The 24,464-nt window shown below is 41.0% G+C and overlaps 1 protein-coding gene across 1 annotated transcript in view; it reads right to left on the bottom strand.

Moving 5' to 3' along the window:
- Positions 1-24,464, bottom strand: part of LOC122549488 (arf-GAP with SH3 domain, ANK repeat and PH domain-containing protein 1-like) — a 363,467-nt gene that overhangs the window by 327,155 nt on the left and 11,848 nt on the right. Inside the window, exon 3 of the mRNA XM_043689348.1 lies at positions 794-920. Within this exon, the coding sequence (XP_043545283.1) occupies positions 794-920 (127 nt within the window). The remainder of the gene's footprint in view (positions 1-793; positions 921-24,464) is intronic.

Raw genomic sequence — 24,464 nt, 5'->3', positions numbered from 1 at the left:
AACGCAAATGATGATAAAATCATTGGTGACACACGTAAACACATCCACAATGAGAAAATGTACTCGTTATTCTAAAGTTTCTACGCCCATTACTCAAATGAATAAAACCACGTCTTTATTGTTCTTACTCAAATGAAGCACTCAAGAGATCATTGAATTTTTAATTCAAAAAAATAATGTGAATATAATGGGGGGAAAGCAGGAGATTGGCACGAGTTAATGATCATTTAACGACCTGGCGCAGAAACGAAAGGCCAAATAGCTTCCTTCTCTATCTCAAGACTTGCGATTTTGGGTTTTTAATGCACCGGCAATTTGCAAACGAAAAAAAAAGCCGGTGGAAATGTGATTTGAAGGATTTGTTTTTAGAACGAAAAAAGGAGGGGGTTTTGGAGATGCGAAAGAAGAAAAGTGACGGAGAGCAGTTTTAACTCAGACTGACTGGATTTGTTGAAAAGATGTTTTTTAAATAAAATAAATAAACTGAGTAACATTGTCAGAGAGAGACTACGATGCAACAACTGCCCCATCCAGCGGCCGGCCGACCACTGCTCCAGCGCTTCCATTATGCAATGGAGAAAAATACGCAGACTTAAATAGAAGATATAAAAATATAACTGGTGCATTGAGACAGGGGGGAGCGGAATGGCGGGCAGTGAGGGTGATGGATGGCTGCCTCTCTAATACTACACCCTTCGTCCTCCTAGCGCTCTCGCTCACTTCCTTCCCCCGGGGGGTTTCATTTTGCCGGCTGTTTATTGTTGCTTCTCTCCCTACCTCTCTCGCGCCTTACCTCTTCGAGCAAGGACGCTGTGTTTCTGCAGTTAAGCAGTTTGGTGGTGAAGCTGGACGTGGTTGGCGAGTTGTAATCCTCCGTCGTCTCGGCTATAAACTCCGACACTGAGATTTGATCGGGCATTCTTCACAACGGCGAGAAGCAAGAGATGGAGTGGAGGAAGAAGCCGAGGGCGACGATGATGATAGTGGTGGTGATCCAAGTGGTGATGTTGCGAATGAATGGAGGAAAGGGTTTTTAAATAAAGAAAGAGAAGGATGGGTGGGGGTGGGAATTCAGAGAGAGAGAGAGAGAGAGAGAAACAAGACGAGAGCAGGTTAATTAGTGGCCCTCACAGACACTCCGGGGCGGCGGCAGCAACAGCTGCTGGGTGACTGCGCACGCGCACCCTGCGTCTCCGGCTCGCGCTCCTCGGTCGGTTGAAGGTTTTTTTTCCCTGCACCCCGTGTCCCGGTGACTCGTGCAGACTGGCATTCGCCCGCCCGCGCTCCTTTCTCTTGCCCCGCCCACTTGCTCGCTCTCCTCGTCAACTTCCCTCTCCACCGCTAGCCCCGCCCATTCGCCCGGCCGCGTCCCACCTGCCCCCTGAAGCCACCGCCCCCTTCCCGATGACCCCACTGGCCCCGCCCACTCGCCCGACTGCGTCTCACATGCCCCCTAAAGCCACCACCCACTTCACGATGAACCCCGCCCACTCCCTGAAATCCCACCCGCGACCTTTATTGGTCCCGCCCTTTCCCTCATGCTCCTGCCTTCTCCCCCCGCTCGTGCCTTCCACGATAGTTCCGCCCATTCCATTTTTGACGCGCGACCTTGGCGGTTGCCTGTCATGTGGGCAAAACTAGGAACGGTCAGGGATGTTGTATTTTGGACGCCTTGCTTTTTGGTGTGCCGCAAGGTTTTGTGTTTTGTGAAACTGGTCTTAAGTGCATTTTCTCATATCTCTTTGTAAGTGTTTCTTGCTTTATGCTATTGTCTCCAAGTCACTCAAGGCGTGCCTGCTGCATTCCAACTGCAACCCAATTGACCGGGAGAGAGCGGGTGGAAATCGCAGTGAACTGGGGGACCACATTGAGGTCTGACGAAAGCCATCGACTCGAGACCCTTCCTCACACCTGAAATACTACTCGACTTCCTCAGTTATTCTAGCATTATCTGCTTTTATTTCAGATTTCCAGTACCCAAAGTATTTTCTTTTGAGACCAGACTGTTTTAGTGACAAAAAATCATTCTTTAAATCTTTAACAGCCTTAATAATTCATGCATGTTCATTGTAGGGCGCAGGCAGAACACGTAGGAATATATTCACACTAGATGACCCCTATGGAAAACTCCACAGATGGAACCTCATAAAATGTAACACTCCATTGTTGAACAGTCTAAGTTTTAATATTAGGTTCACATTTTAAAATCGCAGGAATGCTTGGAGGAAAAAAGTCGACTTAAAAAGCACAGGGCACATTGGGTGCAGAGGGCACATTTTCAAAATCTTGGGGCAATATAAAACCTATAAGTATTGTGAACCATGAGGAAGACAGCATCGGAGTTCAAAAAGATGTAGACTGGTTGCTGGATTGGGTGGACAACTAGCAGATAAAATTTAATGCAAAAACTGAAATGATTCAGTTTGATAGCAAGAATGTACAGGCACAACATAAAATGAAGAGTACAAACCAAAAGAGGCAGGAGCAGAAATCATAAAAGGTGGCAATACAGGTTGAAAACAGACAATAAAGGATAAAATATCCTAAGGTGTTATTGATAGGGGCACAGGGTGAAAGTGGAAATTAGATAAATATGAAGTGCGGCATTTTGGGAAAGCAAATCATAGCAATGACTTATACACTTAATGGTAAGGTCCTAGGGAGTGTTGCTGAACAAAGAGACCTTGGAGTGTAGATTCATAGCTCCTTGAAAGTGCAGTCGCAGGTAGATAGAGTAGTGAAGAAGGCATTTGGTATGCTTTCCTTTCTTGGTCAGAGTATTGAGTACAGGAGTTGGGAGGTCATGTTGCGGCTGCAAAGGACTTTGGTTAGGCCACTGTTGGAATATTGCATGCAATTCTGGTCTCTTTCCGATTGGAAAGATGTGAAACTTGAAAGGGTTCAGAAAAGATTTACAAGGATGTTGTCAGGGTTGAAGGATTTGAGCTATAGGGAGAGGTTGAATAGGCTAGGGCTGTTTTCCCTGGAGTGTCGGAGACTGAGGGGTGACCTTATAGAGGTTTATAAAATCATGAGGGGCATGGATAGGACAAATAGACAAAGTCTTTTCCTTGGGATGGGAGAGTCCAGAACTAAAGGGCATAGGTTTAGGGTGAGAGGAGAAAGGTATAAAAGAGACCTAAGGGGCAACCTTTTCACACAGAGGGTGGTATGTGTATGGAATGAGCTACCAGAGGAAGTGGTGGAGGCTAGTACAATTGCAACACTTAAAAGGCATTTGGATGGGTATATGAATAGGAAGGGTTTGCAGGAATGTGGGCCAGATGCTGGCAGATGGGATTAGATTGGGTTGGGATATCTGGTCGGCATGGGCGAGTTGGACCGAAGGGTCTGTTTCTGTGCCGTATATCTTTAGGACTATATTAAATACTTGTTTGGCCTCCGATCGATTTGTACATCCTGTTTTGAGCACCACAATTTAGAACGGATGTGAGGTCATTAGACACAATGTAGAAAACATTTAAAACAATGGTCCCAGAAATCAGCAACTTCAGTTACAAGAAAAGTTTGGAGAATTAAAGAGTTGTTCTGTTCCGAAAACCAAAGGTTGAAAGGAAATTTGGTAGCGATATTCAAAATTCTGAAGTGTCTGGTAAATGAGTGCAGCTAAGGAAACAGTGCAAAATTGAGAGTTTGACATGTTTCAATTTGATGATGCAAGGATGAAGGAGGAGTTTGTTTCCCTTTGCTTTTCTACTTTTCTCACACTGTATGGATTGATGCTTGCTCTAATGTAAGAGAAGCCTTTTGGTGGGTATTTGGTAAGCAGGTCAAGTTGATTCTCTTCTTCAACAACAAAAACAAGTTGCTGGAAAAGCTAAGCATGCCTGGCAGCATCTGTGAAGATAAATCAGAGTTAATGTTTCAGGTCTGATGATTCTTCCTCAGAATGGATGGTAGTTAGGAAAATGTTGGTTTATGTGCAGAAGAAAGGATAAGGGCAGGATATAAGGAGTAAATGATAGGTGGGGCTTGAGCCCATGGAGAGAGAAGAATAGTTGGACAAAGGAGTAGATAGCAAGGTGACTAGGAGGGTGAATATCTGTTGATTGAGGCTGTTAGTGGCTAACAGTAGATAGTGTGTAATGGCAGACTATGTGATAACAAGGCCTGGTTCGTGGAGTAGGAGGCTAGGATATAAGAGAGATCAGGTCCTAAAATTATTGAACTCAATATTGAGTCCAGATGGCTGCAGGATCCCCAAGCAGAAAATGAAGTGTTGTTCTTCCAACTTGCACTGAGATTTGCTCGAACACTACAGTGAGCCTGAGACAGATGTTGGCCAGGGAGTTAGGTGGTCTGTTGAAGTGGCAGGCAACTGGAAGCTCAAGGATTTTTGCAGGTAGAACATAGATGTTCTGTGAAATGGTCACCCATTCTACGCTTTGTTTCCCCAGTGTACAGGAGACCACATTGTGAGCAGCGAATGCAGTAGACTAGATTGTGAGAAGTGCAGGTAAAGTGCTGCTTCTGGAAGGTATATTTAGGTCCTTGGATACTGAGGAGAGAAGAGGTAAATGGGCAGGTGTTACATCTTCGGTGGTTGCAGGGAGATGTTGGGAGTGAAGGAAGAGTGGACCTGGGTGTTCCAAAGATAACAGTTCCTCTGGGTGGAAGGCAGACAAAGGAGGGGAGGGGGATATGTGTCTCATGGTGGCATCTCACTGGAGGTGGCGGAAATGGCAGGTGATGATCTTCTGGATGTGGATGCTGGTGGGATGGTAGGTAAGGACAAGATGACCCCTATCACTATTGTAGGAGGGAAGAGAGGAGGTGAAGACGGCAGTGCGAGAGATGGTTTGGACCCAGTTGAGGGCCCTGTCGACAACGGTGTTGAGGAATTCTCAGTTGAGGAAGAAAGTGGACATTTCAGACAGTCCCTTGTTGAAGAAGGCCTCATCAGAACAGAGAGAATGTGTGATGGAGAAGGAAGAACTGGAAGAATGGAATGGACTCTTTGCAAGAGGTAGGGTGCAAGAATGTATAGTCCAGGTAGCTGTGGGAGTCAGTGTGTTTATAGTGAATATTAGTGGCCAGTCTATCCCTAGAAATGGAAAGAGATGTGGAGGAAGGGAGGAGTCAGAGATAGACCAGGTGAATGTGAGGTTGGGCGTAAATTGAAAGCAAAATTGATTAACATTTCCAATTCCGGGCAAGAGAAGGAAGTAACACCTATGATACCATCAATATATCAGAGAAAGAGTTGTGGGTGGGGGCCAGAAAAGCACTGGAATAAGGAATGCTCCACATACCCCCCCCCCCCAAAGAGATGGGCATAACTGCGGTCCTCTGACATGAAGAAAATAAGAGGAGTTAAAAGCGAAGTTGTCGAGGGTGACAACGAGCTCAGCCAAGCAGAGGAGGATGGTGGTGGGTAGGGACGGTTCAGGCCTTTGTTCCAGGAAGAAGCAGAGAGCCCTGAGACCATCCTGGTGGGGAAAGGACATGTAAAGGGATTGTATGTTCATGGTAAAGAGGAGATGGCTGGACCCTGCAGTGTTCCAACAAAGTTCACGCAAGCTGGATGAACAACACCTTATTTTCTGCTTGGAGGCCCCTACAGCATTTTGGACTCAATATTGAATTCAATAATTTTAGGGCCTGATTCCGCTAATATCCTACCCCCTACCCACACACTAGACCTTGTTATCATATAGTCTGTCATTACACAGTACCTATTGTTCGCAACTAACAGTTTCCATTAATAGCTGTTCACCCTCCTAGCCAGCTCGTTATCCACTCCTTTGTCCAACTGTTCTTCTCTCTCCTGGGTTTCATCACCAACTTTCGTTTACTCCTTACACCCCTCCCTCCACCCTATCATCTGCATATAAACCAACCTTTTCGTAGCTATCATCCATTCTGAGGAAGGGTCACCAGACCCGAAACATTAACTTTGATTTCTGTTCACAGATGCTGCCAGCTTTTCCAGCAGCTTATGTTTTTGTTTCTGATTTACAGTATCTGCAGTTCTTTCGATTTTGATTATTTTCTTAATGTTTAAAATACTATATAAATCAGTGGTTATAAAAAGTGAAAGGCAAACAAATAAATGAATAATAATAAATAATTAATTAGAATTCTTCACGAATACCAAGACAGATGGATGTACAAGGCTGTGGCATGTGGGAACTCCTGTATATCATAATGATACAAGGCAATCATATCTGCAGGAAGTGTTGTCATCAAGCTTCAACTCAGAATCATTAAGCTAGAGGTTGATCCCAAGGCTCTGCAACACATCAGGGAAGGAGAAAGTTCTCTGTACGCTTTGTACCTGGGAAGCAGTCACATCCTTTAGGAAGGGTCTTTTAATTTGGTCACTATTCAGCGAACAGGAGGTATGTGACTGCAAATAAGGCAGGCAAGAGGACAGTGATGGCAGAAGTATCTGCCACTGCAATAGATTTGTGGTTCTCTCAATTTGTTTGGATGAAAGCGGGAGCTTCAGTCTGAATGAGCAAATGGGCTATTGTACTGAGGTACAAGAAGCTATTCAAGTGATTTGGGAGGGGAAATCAAGGAATTTAGTAGTCTTGAAGAATGATGTAGTGAGGGAGGTTGATACCGTTCTCTGTGGCAAATAGGAAGAATCCAGATGGCTGTGTTGCCTGTCCGCTGCCAGGAATTCTGGACATCAGTTCAGTGCTGGAGACAAGCGTGCAGTAGGAGGGAGAGAATCCAGTGATGTAGTCCTTGTTATAAGTAAAACAAGGAAAGAGGTTTTGTATATGGAGTATGAGGAGCTTGGCACTAAATTAAGAAACAGAATCTCAAAGATTATTATTGTTGCATTATTACCTGAGCTGTGAGCAAATTGTTATGAGGGGTTCATCAAATTAGAGAGAGGAATATGTGTTGCAGGAGAAGTGGGTATGGTTCCTGGACTGCTGACACATTACTAGGTAAAGTGAGAGCTGTAACACTGGAATGGCCTACACCTGAACCATGCTGGGTACAGTATTCTTGTGAACCACACAACTAAGGATGTAGAAAAAGTTGAAACAAAATAAATGCTTGGTAGTACAGAACTTGAACATTGCTAAAATGAGACAAGAAGTTGAAGCTTTTTGTCTTGCATTCATCAGAACTAGGACACAATAAACAGACTTGGGAGAAAAGGAAATAATCACCATTTTATACAACATGAGAGAGGAAATTGATTGACATAGAGATGTAGCAAGAACAGTTAACTGTCAATCTTATTCTCAGCTCAGGCAGGTAGGTTCTGATTAGTGAGGGGATTGCCATGGGATGCAGCAGAGTTTGCACCATAACCACTTTTTTTGAAAGAAGAGCAATGTATTCATAAATTCCTTTTGCCTACAAAAAACAGGATTCCAAGTATTTATGTATGTAACTGTTAGTATGTGTTTAATGGATTGCATTGCGAGCCTGGTTGTTGATCTTAAATTTGTTTCTGGGTTAGCTCTTACTACACTTCAGATTATTTAATCATGAAGTGATTTAAGAGGTTAGTAATGGCTCACATCAGCTCTTGTCTCCCAGTCTGCTTTGATCCCTTGCAAATTGGTACACAGCAGATGCCATTTCCCTAGCCCTCCACTCATCCCTGGAACATCTGCATAAAAAGGATACCTACACCAGGCTCATACTTATTGACTACAGCTCCACCTTCAACACCATAATTCCAACCAAACTAATCTCAAGACTCCTGAATCTTAAGTCTCAGCTCCAACCTCTGCAACTGCTTCCTCAGCTTCCTCATCCACAGACCACAATCAGTGAAGATAGACAACTGCACGTTCTCCACATCCTCAACACCAGCACCCTGCAAAGATGCGTACTCAGCTCCTTACTCTATTCCCTGTACACCCACAACTGTGCGGCCAAATTTCATACGAACGCTATCTACAAGTTTGCTGACAAATTCACCGTGTAGGCTAGATATCAAACAACGGCAAGTCAGAATATGGGAAGAAGATAGAATGCTTAGTGTCGTGGTACAAAGATAGCAATCTCTCCCTCAGTATCAGCATAACAAAAGAACTGATCATTGACTTCGGAAAGAAAGGAGGAGGAATGTTCCTATCTACATCGACGGAGCTGAAGTGGAGAAGGTCATGAGTATCAAATTCCTAGGAGTGATGATAACCAACAGTCTATCCTGGACATTCCATGTGATGATCAAGAAGGCACAACAGGAGCCTTAGGAAATTCGACATAACCATAACAACCCTCAATAACCTTTACAGGTGTACCATAGAAAGCATTCTGTCTGGGTGCATAATGGTTTGGTATGACAACTGCTCTGCCCAGGATCATAAGAAGCCACAGAAAGTAGTGCTCTCAGCCCAGACCATCATGCAAGCCAACCTCCCATCCATGGACTCCATCTATAATTTGTTGCCAAGGAAGGCTGCCAATATCATCAAAGAGGAGAAAGTGAGGTCTGCAGATGCTGAGGATCATAAGAAGCCACAGAAAGTAGTGCTCTCAGCCCAGACCATCATGCAAGCCAACCTCCCATCCATGGACTCCATCTATAATTTGTTGCCAGGGAAGGCTGCCAATATCATCAAAGACCCCTCCAACCCCGGTAATACTCTCTTCCAACCTCTTTTGTCAGGCAGAAGATACAGAAGCTTCAGCACACATACCAACAGGTTCAAGAACAGCTTCCCTGCTGTTATTGGACTGCTAAATGGACCTCTCTAATTTCAAATCTCAAATTGATCTTGCTTTTGTACACCTCCTGTGCAGCCATGTGCAAAGCCAAATTGACTATCCCTAATCAGTCTTTCCTTTCCAAATACATGTAAATCCTGTCCCTCAGAATCCCCTCCAATAACTTACCCACCACTGATATCAGGCTAACCGGTCTATATTTTCCTGGCTTTTTCTTACCATTTTTATTCAATAATGGCACTACATTAGCCTCCCTCCCATCTCCTGACACCTCATTCATGGCTATCGATGATACAATGGCCCAGCAATCACTTCCCAACTTTCCCACAAAATTCTGGGATAAACCTGATCAGATCTTGGGATTTATCCACTTTTAGGTGTTTTAAGATATCCAGCACTTCCTCCTCTGTAATATGGACACTTCTCAAGATATCATTACTTATTTCTCCAAGTTTTTTAGCTTCCAGATCATTCTCCACAGTAAATACTGACGCAAAATATGCATTTAGTATATCTTACCCATCTCCTGCAGTTCCACACAGAGACAGCCTTATTGATCTTTAAGGGGCCCAGTTCTCTCCTAAGTAACTCCATTGCTCTTAATATAGTTGTAGAATCTGTTTGAATTCTCCTTAACCCATTTGCCAAAATTGTCTCACATCCTCTTTTTGCCTGCCTGGTTTCCCTCTTGCGTATACTCCTACTGCCCTTATCCTCCTCAAGGAATTCACGAGATCCCAGCTGTTTATCCCTGTCATATGCCTTCTTCAACTTGACCAGAGCCTCAATTTCTCTAGTCCCTACACCTAACAGTCTTGCTCTTAACATTAACAGGAATGTACTGTCTCTGGATCCTTGTTATTTCATTTTTGAAGACCTCCCATTTTCCAACCATCCCTTTACCTGTGAATAACCTGCCACAATCAACTTTTGAAAGTTCTTGCTGAATACCATCAAAATTGGCCTTACTCCAATTTAGAACTTTAACTTTTCTTTAACTAGATCAGGCCTATCCTTTTCCATAACTATTTTAAAACCAATAGAATTATGGTCACTGGCCCCAAAGTGCTCCCCCCCTTTCTTATTTCTCAGTTCCACTCAAATAACTCCCAGGAATATCTTCCCTAAGAAAAGTCGTCATGTTATCCTGAACCAAAAATGCCACTCCCCCTCCTCTCTTGCCTCCATTTTCTACCCTTCACATAATGTTTATACCTTTGAACATTAAACTGCCAGTTCTGCCCTTTTTTGAGTCACCTTTCCATAATAGCTATGATATGAGTCCCATGTTCCCAACTTTGCTGTGATTCCAACTGCCTTACCTCTCAGGAGTCTTGCTTTGAAATAAATGCAGTTTAATTTATCAGTCTTACCTCATCCTCTGCCTTGCTCTTGACTATTTGACTTGCTCCGCTTCTCAACTGTACTAGCCTCAGACTTACCTTTTTTCTCACTATCTCTTTGGGTGCCCCACCACCCCTCACTAGTTTAAAGCCTCCCGAGTTGCACCAGCAAATCTTCCTGCCAGGTGTTTGGTCTCCTTCCAATTCAGGTGCAACCCGTCCTTGTACAGGTCACTTCTACCCCAGAAGAGATTCCAATGATCCAAAAACGTGAATCCCTGCACCAGTTCCTCAGCATGCATTCAGCAGCTTTGTCCTTCTATTCCTTCTCTCACTAGCATGTGGCACTGGAAGTAAGCTAGATATTATTAACCTTGAGGACTTACTTTTTAACCTCCTGCTGAATTTCCTATTTTCTCTCTTCAGACCTTTGTCGCTTTCTATTCCTATGTCATTGGTTCCAATGTGCACAAGAATCTGCTGGTCATTCTCCCCTTGAGAGTATTTTGCAACTTCTCTGAGACATCCTTAACCCTGTCACCAGGGAGACAACACATCATTCTGATGTCTCACTGTCAGCTACAAAACCTCTATCTGTGCCCCTGATCTATTACTATCAATCACTTGGAACTTGACATATCCCTGATTATAGTAGAGCTAGTTTTGGTACCAGTAAGCTGGCTGTCAGTGCTACATTCCCCTGAGAGTCCCACTACATTTTCGAAAACAGCACGTTTGTTTGAGGTGGGGATGGCCACCGGAGACTCCTGTACTACCTGTCTACTTCTCCAACCTTTCCTAGAGGTAACCCATCTACCTGACTGTATGTGTGGTTTTTCTACCTTTCTGATACTGTCATTCATCACACTGCTGGTTCCTGTAAATTCCTCATTGCCTCCAACTGTCACTCTGACAGATCCATGCAATCTGAAAGGATTCGCATCCAAACACAATTCCTGCAGATGTAATCATTAGGAACATTAAAATTCTCCCTTATCTCTCACAACTGGCAGGAAGAGCACATCATTCTATTAAAGGCTTCTCTGTACCTTAGTCTACAGACCCAGAAAATAGCACAGTCTTACTGTTCTAAAAACACTGCTTTAGGATAACTTAACACATATATGTTTTGTATTTTAAAACATTTAATCAAGAGACAAATCCCATTAAAACATAGGTTGGGACATATAGCCTACATACCTGGCATCACACCATTACTAGAACATGTACATCATATGACTCATTTGTGTGGTCAGCAAAACATTATTTGGCTCGACACCAGCATTCTATTAGCAGAGAAAACTACTTACAGATTTACTGCATGGTAGCAGTGTGAGATGACTAGCTTCACTTGTTATTCAAATTTTTAGATGCCTTCACCTTCTAGGATAATCTGAGGTAAATTGGGCACTGCTCAGGGCCAAAAGTGGAACACCTAATCTGCAACAAGTGAAATTTTGATCAAGGTAACCGTTGTCGCACAAGATGGTCTAGATCTGCCCAATATCAGCATCAAACTTGCATGGTAAGCAGATGGCCAGGACCCTGTTCATGAGGTTACCAATAAGAATGATCTTAGAATCATAGAGTCGTGGAGTCATACAGTACAGAAACACAACCTTCAGTCCAACTGGTCCATGTCGACCATAATCCCAAACTAAACTAGTCTCAACTGCTTGCATTTGGCCCATATTCCTTCAAACGTTTCTGTATTTATCTAAGTGTCTTTTAAATATTTAACTGTACTCACATCCACCATTTCCTCTGGAAGTTCATTCCACACACGAACCACTCTCTGTGTAAAGAAATTGCCCCATGTCTTTTTAAACCTTTCTCCATTCACTGTAAAAATATGTACCCAGTCTTGAAATCCCCCACCCTAAGGAAAAGAATACCTGCTATTCACCTTATTTATACCCCTCATTATTTTTTAAACCCATATAAGGTCACTCATCAACCTCCTAAGATCCAGTGAAGAAAGTCCCAGCCTATCCAGACTTTCCTTACACTCAAACCCTCCATTCCCAGTAACATCCTTGTAAATCTCTTCTGAACGCTCTGCAGCTTAATGATATCCTTGCTATAGTAGGGAGAACAGAATTGGACACAGTACTCCAGAAGAGACCTCCCCAACATCCCATACAATCTCAGCATAACATCCCAACTTGTATACTCAAAGGTCTGAGCAGTGAAGGCAAGCATGCTCAACACCTTCTTAACCACCTTATCTATATGTGATGCAAACTTTAAAGAATTATGTACCTGAACCCTTAGGTCTTTCTTTTCTACAACATTGCCAAGGCCCTAATTTTCTTGTATAAGTCTTGTCTTTGTTTGTTTTCAAAAATGCAATACCTCACGTTTATACAATTCTGCACCATTCAGCCACTTTTCAGCCCATTGATTCAATTGATCAAGATCTCTTTATAGTTCTGGTTGTAAGTTTACTCGCTGAGCTAGAAGGTTCGTTTTCAGACATTTCATCACCATACTAGGTAACATCATCTGAGAGTCTCTGGTGAAGCGCTGGTGTTCTATCCTGCTTTCTATTTATGTGTCTTGGCTTCTTAAGGTGGGTGATATTATTTCCAGTTCTTTTTCACAGAGAATGGTAGATGGGGGACCAAATCAATGTGTTTAATGGTGGAGTCCCAGTTAGAATGCCAGGCCTCTAGGAATTTCTGTGCGTGTCTCTGTTTATCCTATAATGGATGTGTTGTCCCAATCAAAGTGGTGTCCTTACTTGTCGGTATGTAAGGATACTATTAATAGTAGGTCATATTATTTGGTGGCTAGTTGGTGTTCATGTATCCTGGTGACTAGTTTTCTGCCTGTTTGTCCAAGGTAGTGTTTGTTACAGTCCTTGCTTGGTATTTTGTAAATGACATTTGGTTTACTGGTTGTTTGTATAGGGTCCTTTAGGTTCATTATTGGCTGTTTAAGTGTGTTGGTAGGTTTGTGGGCTATCATGATGCCAAGGAGTCATTTCGGAGATGTCTTTGAAGTAAGGTAATGTGGCTAGAGTTTCTGGGCACGTGCCTGCTTGTTTGGGTTTGTTGTTGGGAAATCAGCGGACTGTGTTTATTGGGTACCCGCTATATAGGTATTTTTCTTTGGCTGTTCGTAGTTCCTGGTTGTGTGTTGTGGCTCGTTGAAATAATTTCCTGATGCAGCTCCTTTTATGGGTGTTGGGATGATTGCTTCTGTAGTTACGTATTTGATCTGTGTGTGTTGTTTTTCTGTAGATGCTGGTTTGAAGGTCTCCATTAATCTTTCGTTCTACTGTGACATCCAGGAATGGGCGTCTGTTGTCGTTCTCCTCCATTTTTGTGAATTTTATGCCAGTAAGGATATTGTTGATGATGTTGTAGGTTTCCTCTAATTTGCTCCGTTTTGTAATTACGAAGGTGTTAACCATGTAGCAGACCCAGTGTTTGGGTTGGATAGTTGGGATGGCTGTTTGTTCGAGTCTCTGCATTACTACTAGGGAAAAAGTGAGGACTGCAGATACTGGAGATCAGAGTCGAGAGTGTGGTGCTGGAAAAGCACAGCAGGTCAGGCAGCATCCGAGGAGCAAGAGAATTAACATTTCGGGCATAAGCCCTTCATTAGGAATCCACGACCATCTAGGATCCATTATGGCCAAAACATCGATTCTCCTGCTCCTCGGATGCTGCCTGTCTTGCTGTGCTTTTCCTGCATCACACTCAATTACTACTAGGGACCCTGATATTGGTGATCCCATGGATGTTCTGTTGATTTGTTTGTAGCCACATTATCTTACATCAAAGACATCTCTGAAATAACTTCCAGGCCCCTTGGGCTCAGGATAGCCCACAAATCTACCAACACACTTAAACAGCCGCTAATGAACCTAAAGGACCCTATACAAACAGCCAGCAAAACGAATATTATTTACAAAGTACCATGCAAGGATTGTAACAAACACTACATCAGACAAACAGGCAGATAACTAGCCACCAGGATACATGAATATCAACTAGCCACCAAATTACATGACCCACTATCACTACTATCCTTACATTCAGATGAGGAAGAACACCACTTTGACTGGGACAACACATCTATCGTAGGACAAGCTAAACAGAGATATGCATGGGAAATCTGAGAGGCCTGGCATTCTAACCAGAACTCCATTAATAAACCCATCGACTTAGACCCCAACTACCATCCTCTGAGAAAAAGAACCAGAAATGATATCACCCATCTAAGAAACTAAGACACACAAATAGAAAGTGGGACATAACACCAGCGCTTCACCGGAGTCTCACTGATGATGTTACATAGTATGGTGACGAAACGTCTAAAAACAAACCTTCCAGCTCAGCAAGCATACTTTCAACCTGAACCTTAACCTGAGTTACAAATCTTCTCAAAAGTTGCAAATCTCTTTATAGTCTTTGCTAACCTTCTTCACTGTCCACTATAGTACCAATTTTGCTATTAACTTTCTTGTGCATGGGACTGTTGGAATCCCAGTGTCTACACTGACTGGTTTTAACATTGTATATTTTACAGCAAGAAAACAATAAAATACAATGAAAAGCTTTCATTTGTCTCCAGAAAATGGCACCATTTTGAATAATTTAAGAGTAAAAATATGGAAAGATATAGCTTGAAGAAAGTCCATCTGTCCTGAGCCAGATCATCACCATCAACAACATGTGCACCACCATCCTTCTGCCACAGCTTTGCTGCCATTTACACTGGATCCAACCAACATCAAAGTTGCCAATCCTGAGGTGTCATCTTTGCCACTAAGCCAATACTCCTCCACCACTGACTCATCACTGCCTGTGCTGGACCAACCAGCATCAGAGTCGCATATCTCCCCCCCAGGAGCACCTCAGAGATGTTGCTGTGATGCCCTTCTGACAGCGCTTCGCTGCTGCCATCACTGGACCCAACCAACAATGAAGACATTGATCCTCAGGCACAATCTTTTGCTGCTGGACCCACCTTGCCTCTGCTGATATAGCAGCCACCAATTCCAGGTCCTGTGCCTGCTCTAGAAAAGTAAGTAAGGGTTCATTTTCCTCCATACTGGGCCAGCTTGAGGTCCGTGGTAAGCTCACAGAAGGTTCACACCTTAGGCCCAGCTTGAGACCACTCAAGGTCCACATCCTGGGTCCGCTGGGGGTCCATAGTAGGTCTGCTCAATGTCAGTGTAATAGGGTCTCGCCACCACCAATGCCATCCACGCTCACGACCAGGTAAGTAAGTAAGAAGAAAAGAAAAGAGGCGGAAAAAAAAGAAAAGCGGTCAGAGCGGAGTACTCCATCATTATCTTGGACTGAAAAATAATATAGGCTTTCAATAGACAGAATTAAGAACGCATTTCAGACTTCTCAATCAATACATTGAGGATGGTGAGTTCATTTTATTGTTCCATTTTAATGCTAAATTTGAGTGCATTGTGGAGTTTAATAAGTTGTGCAAGTAAATTCTTTTGAGGTTGTTGCAAATTGACATACTGTAAACGTATCATCTACATATTGAAAATGTGCATAGTTTAGCAGGTTAGTGGTCATTCCATCAAAGATGCACCTTCTTATGTAACCAACAATGATGTTAGCAAGAACTGGGCTTAGAAGGGCATATGTGGTTTCATTGAAACTGAACTCAATTATACAAGTTGTTTAATTCATGAGTTTGATGAACATAAGATTCAGTCACAGGTGGTACTTCTCGACTGCTATAATAAAGTGACATGGTGCAGGTGTAAGTGGCTTCATTGAGTGATAAATTGGTAAATGGGCTGATAAGTTGAAACAGCACATGGATATGTTATTGCTCTCAATATTCAGGTCCTGTAAAATGGTAGCAAATGTAAAGGAATCCTTCACTCTGTATGTGGAAAATTTATTTAAAATTGGTTGCAACAGATCACACAGCCAGGTGGCCAATTCATTTTGTGCAGAGTTAATCAGAGATAGGATGGACATAAGAGGGACTTTGCTTTTTGTGTATTTTGGATGTAATCCCTGAATGTATTGTTCAAAAGGATGAATCCTATCATGTACAACATTATTCATATATTAATAATCCAGACTGTGCTCAGAGTTACACCAGAAACAAATTTGAGATCTTCAGTTGGACCCACATTGTAATGCATTTGCATGTGCCAGAAGATATGTACCTAAATAATCAAGACTTTGTCTTAGGAAGGCAAAAGAAATTTGCACAACATATATTGCACCATTTTTAAAAAAGGCTCACCGAGAGAGCCAACTGTATTGCATCCCTTTGATCAATCAAAGTCTACTTTCTTGATAGTGAAGCTAAGTAGTGGGATCAAATGTTGAAAGATATGGTATATCAAAGAATAGAGTGTCTACAGGCTCCCTAACAGTAACCACAATGTGGGACAAAGTATATAAGAGGATATGCTGGAGCCTCAACTATTTACAATTTACATCAGTGGCTTAAATGAGATGAGAAAAGGCATGGTAGCTAAATTCACAAATGTCATAAAGGTAGAAAAGTATTTTACAAAGAAACATAAGGAGTTTGCAGTTATATATAAGTTGTGTGTGTGTGGGCAACAATCTAACAGATTGAGCATAATGTGGGAAAATGTGAAGTTGTTCACTTTAGCAGGAAGAATAAAAATAAAGAGTATGATCTAAATAGAGAATAACTCCAGAATTCTGAGCTGTAGTGAGATCCAGATGTTCTAGTACATCTGTCACAAAAAGTTAATGTACAGGTACTATTCACAGAACATAATCAAGAAGGCTATAAGATATTCTGAATTACAAGAGAACATGAAAGTAAGAATGCTATGTTTCAGTTGTTTAGGGCATTGTTGAGATCCTATCATAAATATTGTGTGTAATTTTAGTTGTTTATTTTGCTTTTGAACAGGTTGTTTTTCAACAATTACTCACATAAATATCAAAGCACTAAAGATTTGAGTTGCTCCACTAATGGGAAAGATAGGACTGGCTTCTAACTAACTAAAACCCCATTTGCTTACATGGAGTTATGATCAGGTTCATGGTGCCTACCTTCCTTACTCCATCTCAGCATGCAGGAATGACTATATGCTGTGTTATTGAATTAAAATCTGTAATTGTTGCACTTTTGCATCATTACTATAAGCTTCTTCAAAGTATCTCATTAAAAGAAGGGCTGCAGCCAAGATTCTAGCAAAGTGAATTGAGCAGTATTGGAAACCTTCTCTCTCATACAAGCTGTGACTGAGACAAATATAATTCTTTCCCTTTCAAGCATCTAAAACAAAGTGCATGTTTCTTAGTGTCTTTGAATGCCTATCTATTTCTCACCCTTATCACCTACACTGTGCAGGACATTTGACTCCGTTCAGGCACATGAATGTCCTTTGACATATACCATGAATGTTACTTTGTCTGCCTTGTAAATGTTTTACTATTTTTGTTTCTATTAGATGTCCCTTTCTTTCTCGATTGTGTATGTGTGACATTGTCTCTGGATTTGAGTTTGCTGTCTTATTCTCTCCATATTTTTAATTAATTTGAAACTCATGGCTAAGAATCATGCATAAATTGATTCCTGTCAAGTTAATGTCCTTAATTGCATTCCATTGATTTACCATCATTTTATTTATAGTATGCACAAAATTGTTTCTGAAGGAAAAAATATCATTTAAAACTAAATGGCGTACACAATCACTTTAGCTGAATAACAATGAGAATTTTATAAATGAAAATTATCATCAACCATTTGAATGCAAAATAAATATTGATTTTGATATACATTTATAAAATGTAATAACCTTTCAGTTAAATTTAATTAAAATGTTTTTAAAAAATGCAAACCATGTGATAGCTTTGGAGACAGTACGAAGGAAATTCACATGAATTTTGTTATGCAAATATTATTTTTTTGCTTTGAGGAAAGATTGAAAAGACTGGGTTTCTTTCCTTTGAAGCAAAGGGGACTGAGGGGAGATTTAATTGAAGCATATAAAATTATCAAGAGACTAGATAGAATGGATCTGAAGGACTTATTTCCTTTAGCAGATGTATCAGTAACCAACTGGCATAATTTTTAAGTATTTAACAGAAGAATTAGAGATGTGAAGAACTATTTTATCATCCAGAGCATGGTAGGGTCTGGAACACACAGCCTGAAGAGTGGTAGAAGCAGGACCAATGATCACATCTTTAAAATACTGCACTTGGATATGGGCATGAAGTGCTTTAACCTATAGGGTTTGGGATCAAGATCTGCTTGAAAATAAAATCATAATAAGAAATGGCCCTAAAGGCCTACTCCTGCCCCTAGCGAGTCTGCTTTCCCACTCAATAAGATGATAGCTGTTTGTGGCTTTAAGTCCACTTTCCCAACTGCAACTACCCTGCTCCCACACTTCAAACTCCCTGCAACTTCTATAACCCTTGGTTTCCTGAGAGACCAGCTTGGATAACATGTTTTCAACTAGTAGACATTATGGGTCAGACAGTCAACTTATGTGCAGTAAACTTTCTTTTTCTAAATATGGCATAGTCTGCTAAATATCTGAATGTTGGAAGTAATTTGCTCCTCCTGACCTCTCTAAGAAATAAAAAAGTCAGTTCTTAAAGATTTTGCTGCAAAACAATTGTCACTTCCAAAGATTTCATTTTTGATGTTTAATTTCAATCACAGGATTGAAATTGCCCAGGATATATTATATATATACAATTAAGTAGAGATAGCAGGGCGGTTTTCAAGGTTGCCACAAATCGGTAATTCAATCAATTTATGCAATAACTCCATTCCTCACCATGGTTAAAATATATTTACTGGAAATCTAATGCCATTGGTATTTCATGATCAAAATGAAATATTTATTGGGATTCTGCCCTATTTCTTCTATTCAAGAGTTAAGTACGACTGTGTGAGGCATGAACAGAAAATTCATAGCGAAAGAGAAAGGTATGCTTTCCCCCAAAACAATTAATTTCTGAACAGAGATAAGCATAAAATAATTAATCTAATAGATAATCTCTATTGTGAGTGATGACATACGCAGATTTAACAAATAGGTCTCGGCTTGCAATAGGTATTTTAAAAAGTAAGATTTTCTGTTTTGTTTTTACTGTGATTTATTTTAAGCCGAAAAATTCACAATTTTTAAATTCCTTCTTTTTCCTGAAATATTGCAACTGTTTTGAATATCATAAGAATTTTCTCATGCACTCTGTCAATTTAAGGGGAAGAGAATATGTCATGAGTTTGGAGTACTTTCAGTGATCTAGCCTCCACAACTCTCTGGGGTACAGAATTACAAACATTTCCTACTTTCTGCAAGAAGAAATTCCTTTGCATCTCAGTTTTATTGAGTGTCCCTTTATTCTGTAACTGTAAACCCTGATTTGCTACTCCCCCACTTGTGGAAACTCTACCCTGTCCACCCAAACTACCAGCCCCCTCAGAACCTTGTATGTTTCACTAAGATTAACCTTTAATCTCCTAAACTCTAATGAATAAAGGCCTAAACTGTTTAGCCATTCTTGATAAGTCAACCCCTTTATCCAAGAATCAAACCTAGTAAATCTTTTTGAACTGCTTCCAATGGCAGTGTATCATCCTTAAAAACAACATGAAATAACAATAACACTATGAAAATATTTGTACAACTAAAATAAAAATAAAGCAAGTCCTTTGTTGAAAAAAAGATAGACTAATACCTCTTTACAATGGCATATGGAAACCAGATTACACCATTAATTTAACCTCTATCTGTTATGATAAATATAGAGCTTCTGTTGCCTTTGTTTTATTGCCAATCCAGTAAATGAAGCTGCAATCTTGCATTCTCTCTGCTTTCCTTTCCACACTGGTATAATCAGCTAAATAACTAAAAATGCAAACAAAAACAGCCAGATGAAAGCATTGCCGCTGCCAGCCTTTCTTAATTGTTTAACCTTTCTGCTTCTGTTCAGATATTGTTCAGTGATTTCACTATCCAATGGGGCTGCAAACTTTACCTAATAACTGGTTACTTGTTAGTGTTGAAAAAGCTGATTTTGTTTGAAGTAAGCTCCATGCAACATCTTCAATTATGTGTTACTCCAGGTAGGTGTTTCAGCAAGAGGATTAACATTGTAATTTGCTTGTTCAAGTGAAGTATTCTATAAATGTCCTAAACTAATATGAGCAAATGTTTTCACTAAATACTTAGTCATGAAACTCTCCATCTAGATTTTTTCCCCGCAAAACATGAAACTGAATGTTTCTTCAATAATTCTCAGCAAGATTTAATTTAGTGACAAGGCACACCACATGAACTACAACAATTTAAAAAGCTGGCTCATCCCAACTTCTCAAGGGCAGTTAAGGAGAGGCAATAAATGCTAGCAATGCAGCAATGCTAACCTCTAACAAATGAATAAAACAAAACATGAAAATTCACAAAAATGAAAAGTCAAAAAATAAGTAGTTTAACTGACAGTGCTTTCCACAAATTTACCCATGAAGAAAGGGCATTGAAAGATTAAGTTAATGAATAAAACTGAAGCAACACAAACATGCTGCTTTATGAAATTCGAATGGTGCAGGTTTAGTTTAGGACCAAATATTTGCAACAAAGCTGCAGCAGCTTTCCAGTAGTGTCAGCAACTGATTTGTTTCCGTTGAAAAGCTATTAATTGATGGGAAAAAAAGAAATAATTAGAGCATCATCTTTTTCTCTGGCTGTAGGATGAAGAATATATAGGCCAGATATTTGATGGACTACCAAGTATTTCCCAATGGTGGACAGTATATAACTAATGTACAGCAGCACATGCAGCTGGTTCAGTATGTAGATCTGTTTTCATCTCACTTAAGATGTCTCATGGCAAAGGAAACAACAAAATGTTACAATGGTTTTGGAGCATATTCTCAACAGTGCTTCTGTCACAGATGTACACCCAAAGAGAGTGTTAGTTTCACTGTGTTCAGCACTATGTTTAGATTTGATAATTTCTGCTGTCACACATATCCATCCTCTCAGTCGATAATGATGCAGTACTGACAGCCACCAGGGAGTCATTTCACAGCACACAGGTGAAGAGAATTACATGCAGGGAAAGGCCTGGTAAGACCAATCTGAGGAGACAGTTGTCACTAATAAATAAAACAGATTTTTTTCATTGTTTACTAAATTCAGTTCCAAATTTCTCATATTTGTAACATTTTATGTATAATAATGATGTACACTTTCTCATCATATTTCAGGAACATATGTGAAAAATTTTAAAATTGGCTAAGTCATATAACTATCATTGAAATTCAATCACTTCTATTCTCGTGGTCAAATCATAAAATAACAATAAAAATTACGTTTGGGCTGCAGTTTTCTCTTTGGATCTCTATTTAATCTAATATCGTTTTACAGTTGTCATCACCTTCTTGTTCATCTAATATCCATCTCTCCCACACACTCATTTTTATTTTGCTTTTCATCTAACCACTCTCTTTGTCTCTTTTTAAAGGCAACTTTTTAAATGCAGGACCTTTTGACATAATAAACTTCTCAAGCTGTTTCACAGGAACACTAAATCAAAATTTGGTGTTGAGTCACAAAGGAGATGTTAAGAAATAAGGCCAAGAAGATAGGTTTTCAGGCAGGCCTCAAATGAGAAAAAAAAGGGGGAGGAGTCTGGGCGTGTATTTTGTCACTTAAGATCTTGCCAGCTAACAGCATGATTGTTATTAAAGGAGTAATGAAAATCAAAGACACTCAAGAATCCAGAATTAAGGGTCTTGACAGTTCTGCAGTTGGGAGAAGATTATACAGATAAGGAGAGAGGTGCATAGAGGGATTTCAAAATAGGGGTGAGGTTTTAAAATCAAAGCATTGCTTAACAAGAAACCAAAGTAGTTTAGTGAACATGGATAATTAGTGGATGGAACCTAGTGTGAGTGAAGATAGGCAAACAGAGTTTTGGATGATCTCGTTTATGGAAAAGAGATTTTGAGAGTCTAGTCAAGAGTGCATTAGAATAGTCAAGTCTAAAGTTAACAAAAGCATAACAAGTTTTAGGTAACAAAACAGCTGAGGGAGGGTGAAGGCAACAATTAAATCCCAATCAATGCAACCCAAATACAGACAAGCAGGACATAAAGAACCAACATGAAAGGATTAGTATTGACCTTGAGTCTACCCATGATTCTCATTGGACTGAAAATATCCATGAAATTGGAAGATGGTTGTGATTGTTGGAGGTCAGTCATTTCAGCTCTAGGCCATCTCTGCAGGAGTCCCTCAGATTAGAGTCCTAGACCCAACCATCTTCAGCTGCTTCACAAATGACCTTGCCACAAACATAAGGTCAGAAGTGGGGATGTTGGCTGATGACTGCACAATGTTCAGCACCATTCCACAAATTCTCAAATACTGAAGCAGTCCATGTTCAAATGCAACAAGACCTGGAAAATATCTAGGCTTGGGCTGACAAGTAACATTCATGCCATACAAATGCCAAACTATGACCATGACAGATAAGAGACAATCTTCCTTGACATTGAAAGGTATTATCACCACTGAATCCCCCGCTATCAACATCCTAGAGATTGTCATTGACCAGAAATTCAACTGGACTGACCACATAAACACAGTGGCTTCAACAGCAGGTCAGAGGCTAGGAATACTGCGGCAAGTGACCATGCCTGTCACCATCCACAAGGCATAAGTCAGGGGTGTGATGGAATACTACCCACTTGTTTGGATGAGTGCAGCTCCAACAACACTCAAGAAATTTGACACGACCCAAGCCAAAGTAGCCCCTTTCATTGGTACTAATTCCACAAGCATCCATTCCCTCCATAACTGACGCTCAGTAGCATCAATGTGTACTATCTACAAAATGCACTTCAGAAACTCACCAAAGAGCCTTAGACAGCACCTTCCAACCCATGACCACTTGCATTTAGAAGGACAGGGGCAGCAGATATATGATAATGCCATGACTTGCAAATTCCCCTCCAAGCCACTCACCATCCTGTATTGTATATATATCACCACTCCTTCACTGTGGCTGGCTCAAAATCTTGGAATTCCCTCCCTAATGGCATTGTGGATCAACCCACAGCAGGTGGATTGCTGCAGTTCAAGAAGGCTTATCAAGGGCAACTAAGGAAGGGCAATAAATGCTGGCCGGCCAGTGATACCCATCCCACAAATGAATTTTTAAAAAGTGAAGTCCCAGAGCTCTTCCTACCTTAGAATCATTGTCATTTCTGCATTGAAACTGATTAATGCTTCAGGATTTAGGAATTTGAAATTAAACCTTGTATAAAAATGTCAGGTCACACAAACAGCAGTTTTCATGTTTGCAGCCCATTGTAAAAATTTTGCAAGACAATTGCCTTGAGTTACACAACCTATACATTTTGCAAAAACATTTTAGAACATAGAACTGTACAGTACAAGAATAGACTCTTTGGCCCATAATGCTGTGCGAAACATGATAAACATCCTGTCTGCCTGTCTTTGGTCCATATCCCACCATTCCTTGCATATTCATGCACTTATCCAAGTCCCTTAAAGCCTCCAGTGTATCTGCTACCACCACCACACCTGGCAATGAGTTCCAGACTCCTAATACTCTCCGTGTAAAGAGACTTGCCCCTCACATCTCCTTTGAACTTAACCCCTCTGACCTGAAATGCATGTCTCCTTGTATTAGACATTTCAACTCTGGGAAAAAGATACTGACCGTCAATCCTATCTATGCTTCTCATAATTTTATAGATTTCCATCAAGTCTCCACTCAGCCTCTGCCACTCCAGAGAAGTTTTTCTTGACTCTGTTTATAGCTCATACCCTCTAATCCAGACAGCATCCTGATAAATCTCTTCTGCACCCTCTCCAAGTCCAAGCACGTGATAATGGCAGGGGATTCACTAGTTGGGGACACAGACAAGCACATCTGTGGCTGTTGTTGTAGATCAGCTGTAGAAAAGTCTTTACAATGGGACTCAAGCAGCTCCTTGACATCCTTAGTCTCCGCTTGTTCAAATCCAACATGTTTTACAAGAGCAACACAATGTTCTTTTGATTGTTGGAAGCTCCTAGAGTCATAGAGATGTACAGCATGGAAACAGACCTTTCGGTCCAACCTCTCCACGCCAACCAGACATCCCAACCTAATCTAGTTCCACATGCCAGCACCCGGCCCATATTCCTCCAAACTCTTCCTATTCATATACCCATCCAAGTGCCTCTTAAATGTTGCAATTGTACCAGTCTCCACCACATCCTCTGGCAGCTCATTCCATACACGTACCACCCTCTGCGTGAAAAGGTTGCCCCATACGTCTCTTTTATATCTTTCCCCTCTGACCCTAAACCTATGCCCTCTAGTTCTGGACTCCCCAATCCCAGGGAAAAGACTTTGTCTATTTATCCTATCCATGCCCCTCATAATTTTGTAAACCCCTATAAGGTCACCCCTCAGCCTCCGACGCTCCAGG

The sequence above is a fragment of the Chiloscyllium plagiosum genome, chromosome 4 (genome assembly GCF_004010195.1).
Source record: "Chiloscyllium plagiosum isolate BGI_BamShark_2017 chromosome 4, ASM401019v2, whole genome shotgun sequence".
NCBI lineage: Eukaryota > Metazoa > Chordata > Chondrichthyes > Orectolobiformes > Hemiscylliidae > Chiloscyllium > Chiloscyllium plagiosum.
Note: the sequence above shows the minus strand (reverse complement) of the source record. Positions and strands in the feature narration are given on the sequence as shown.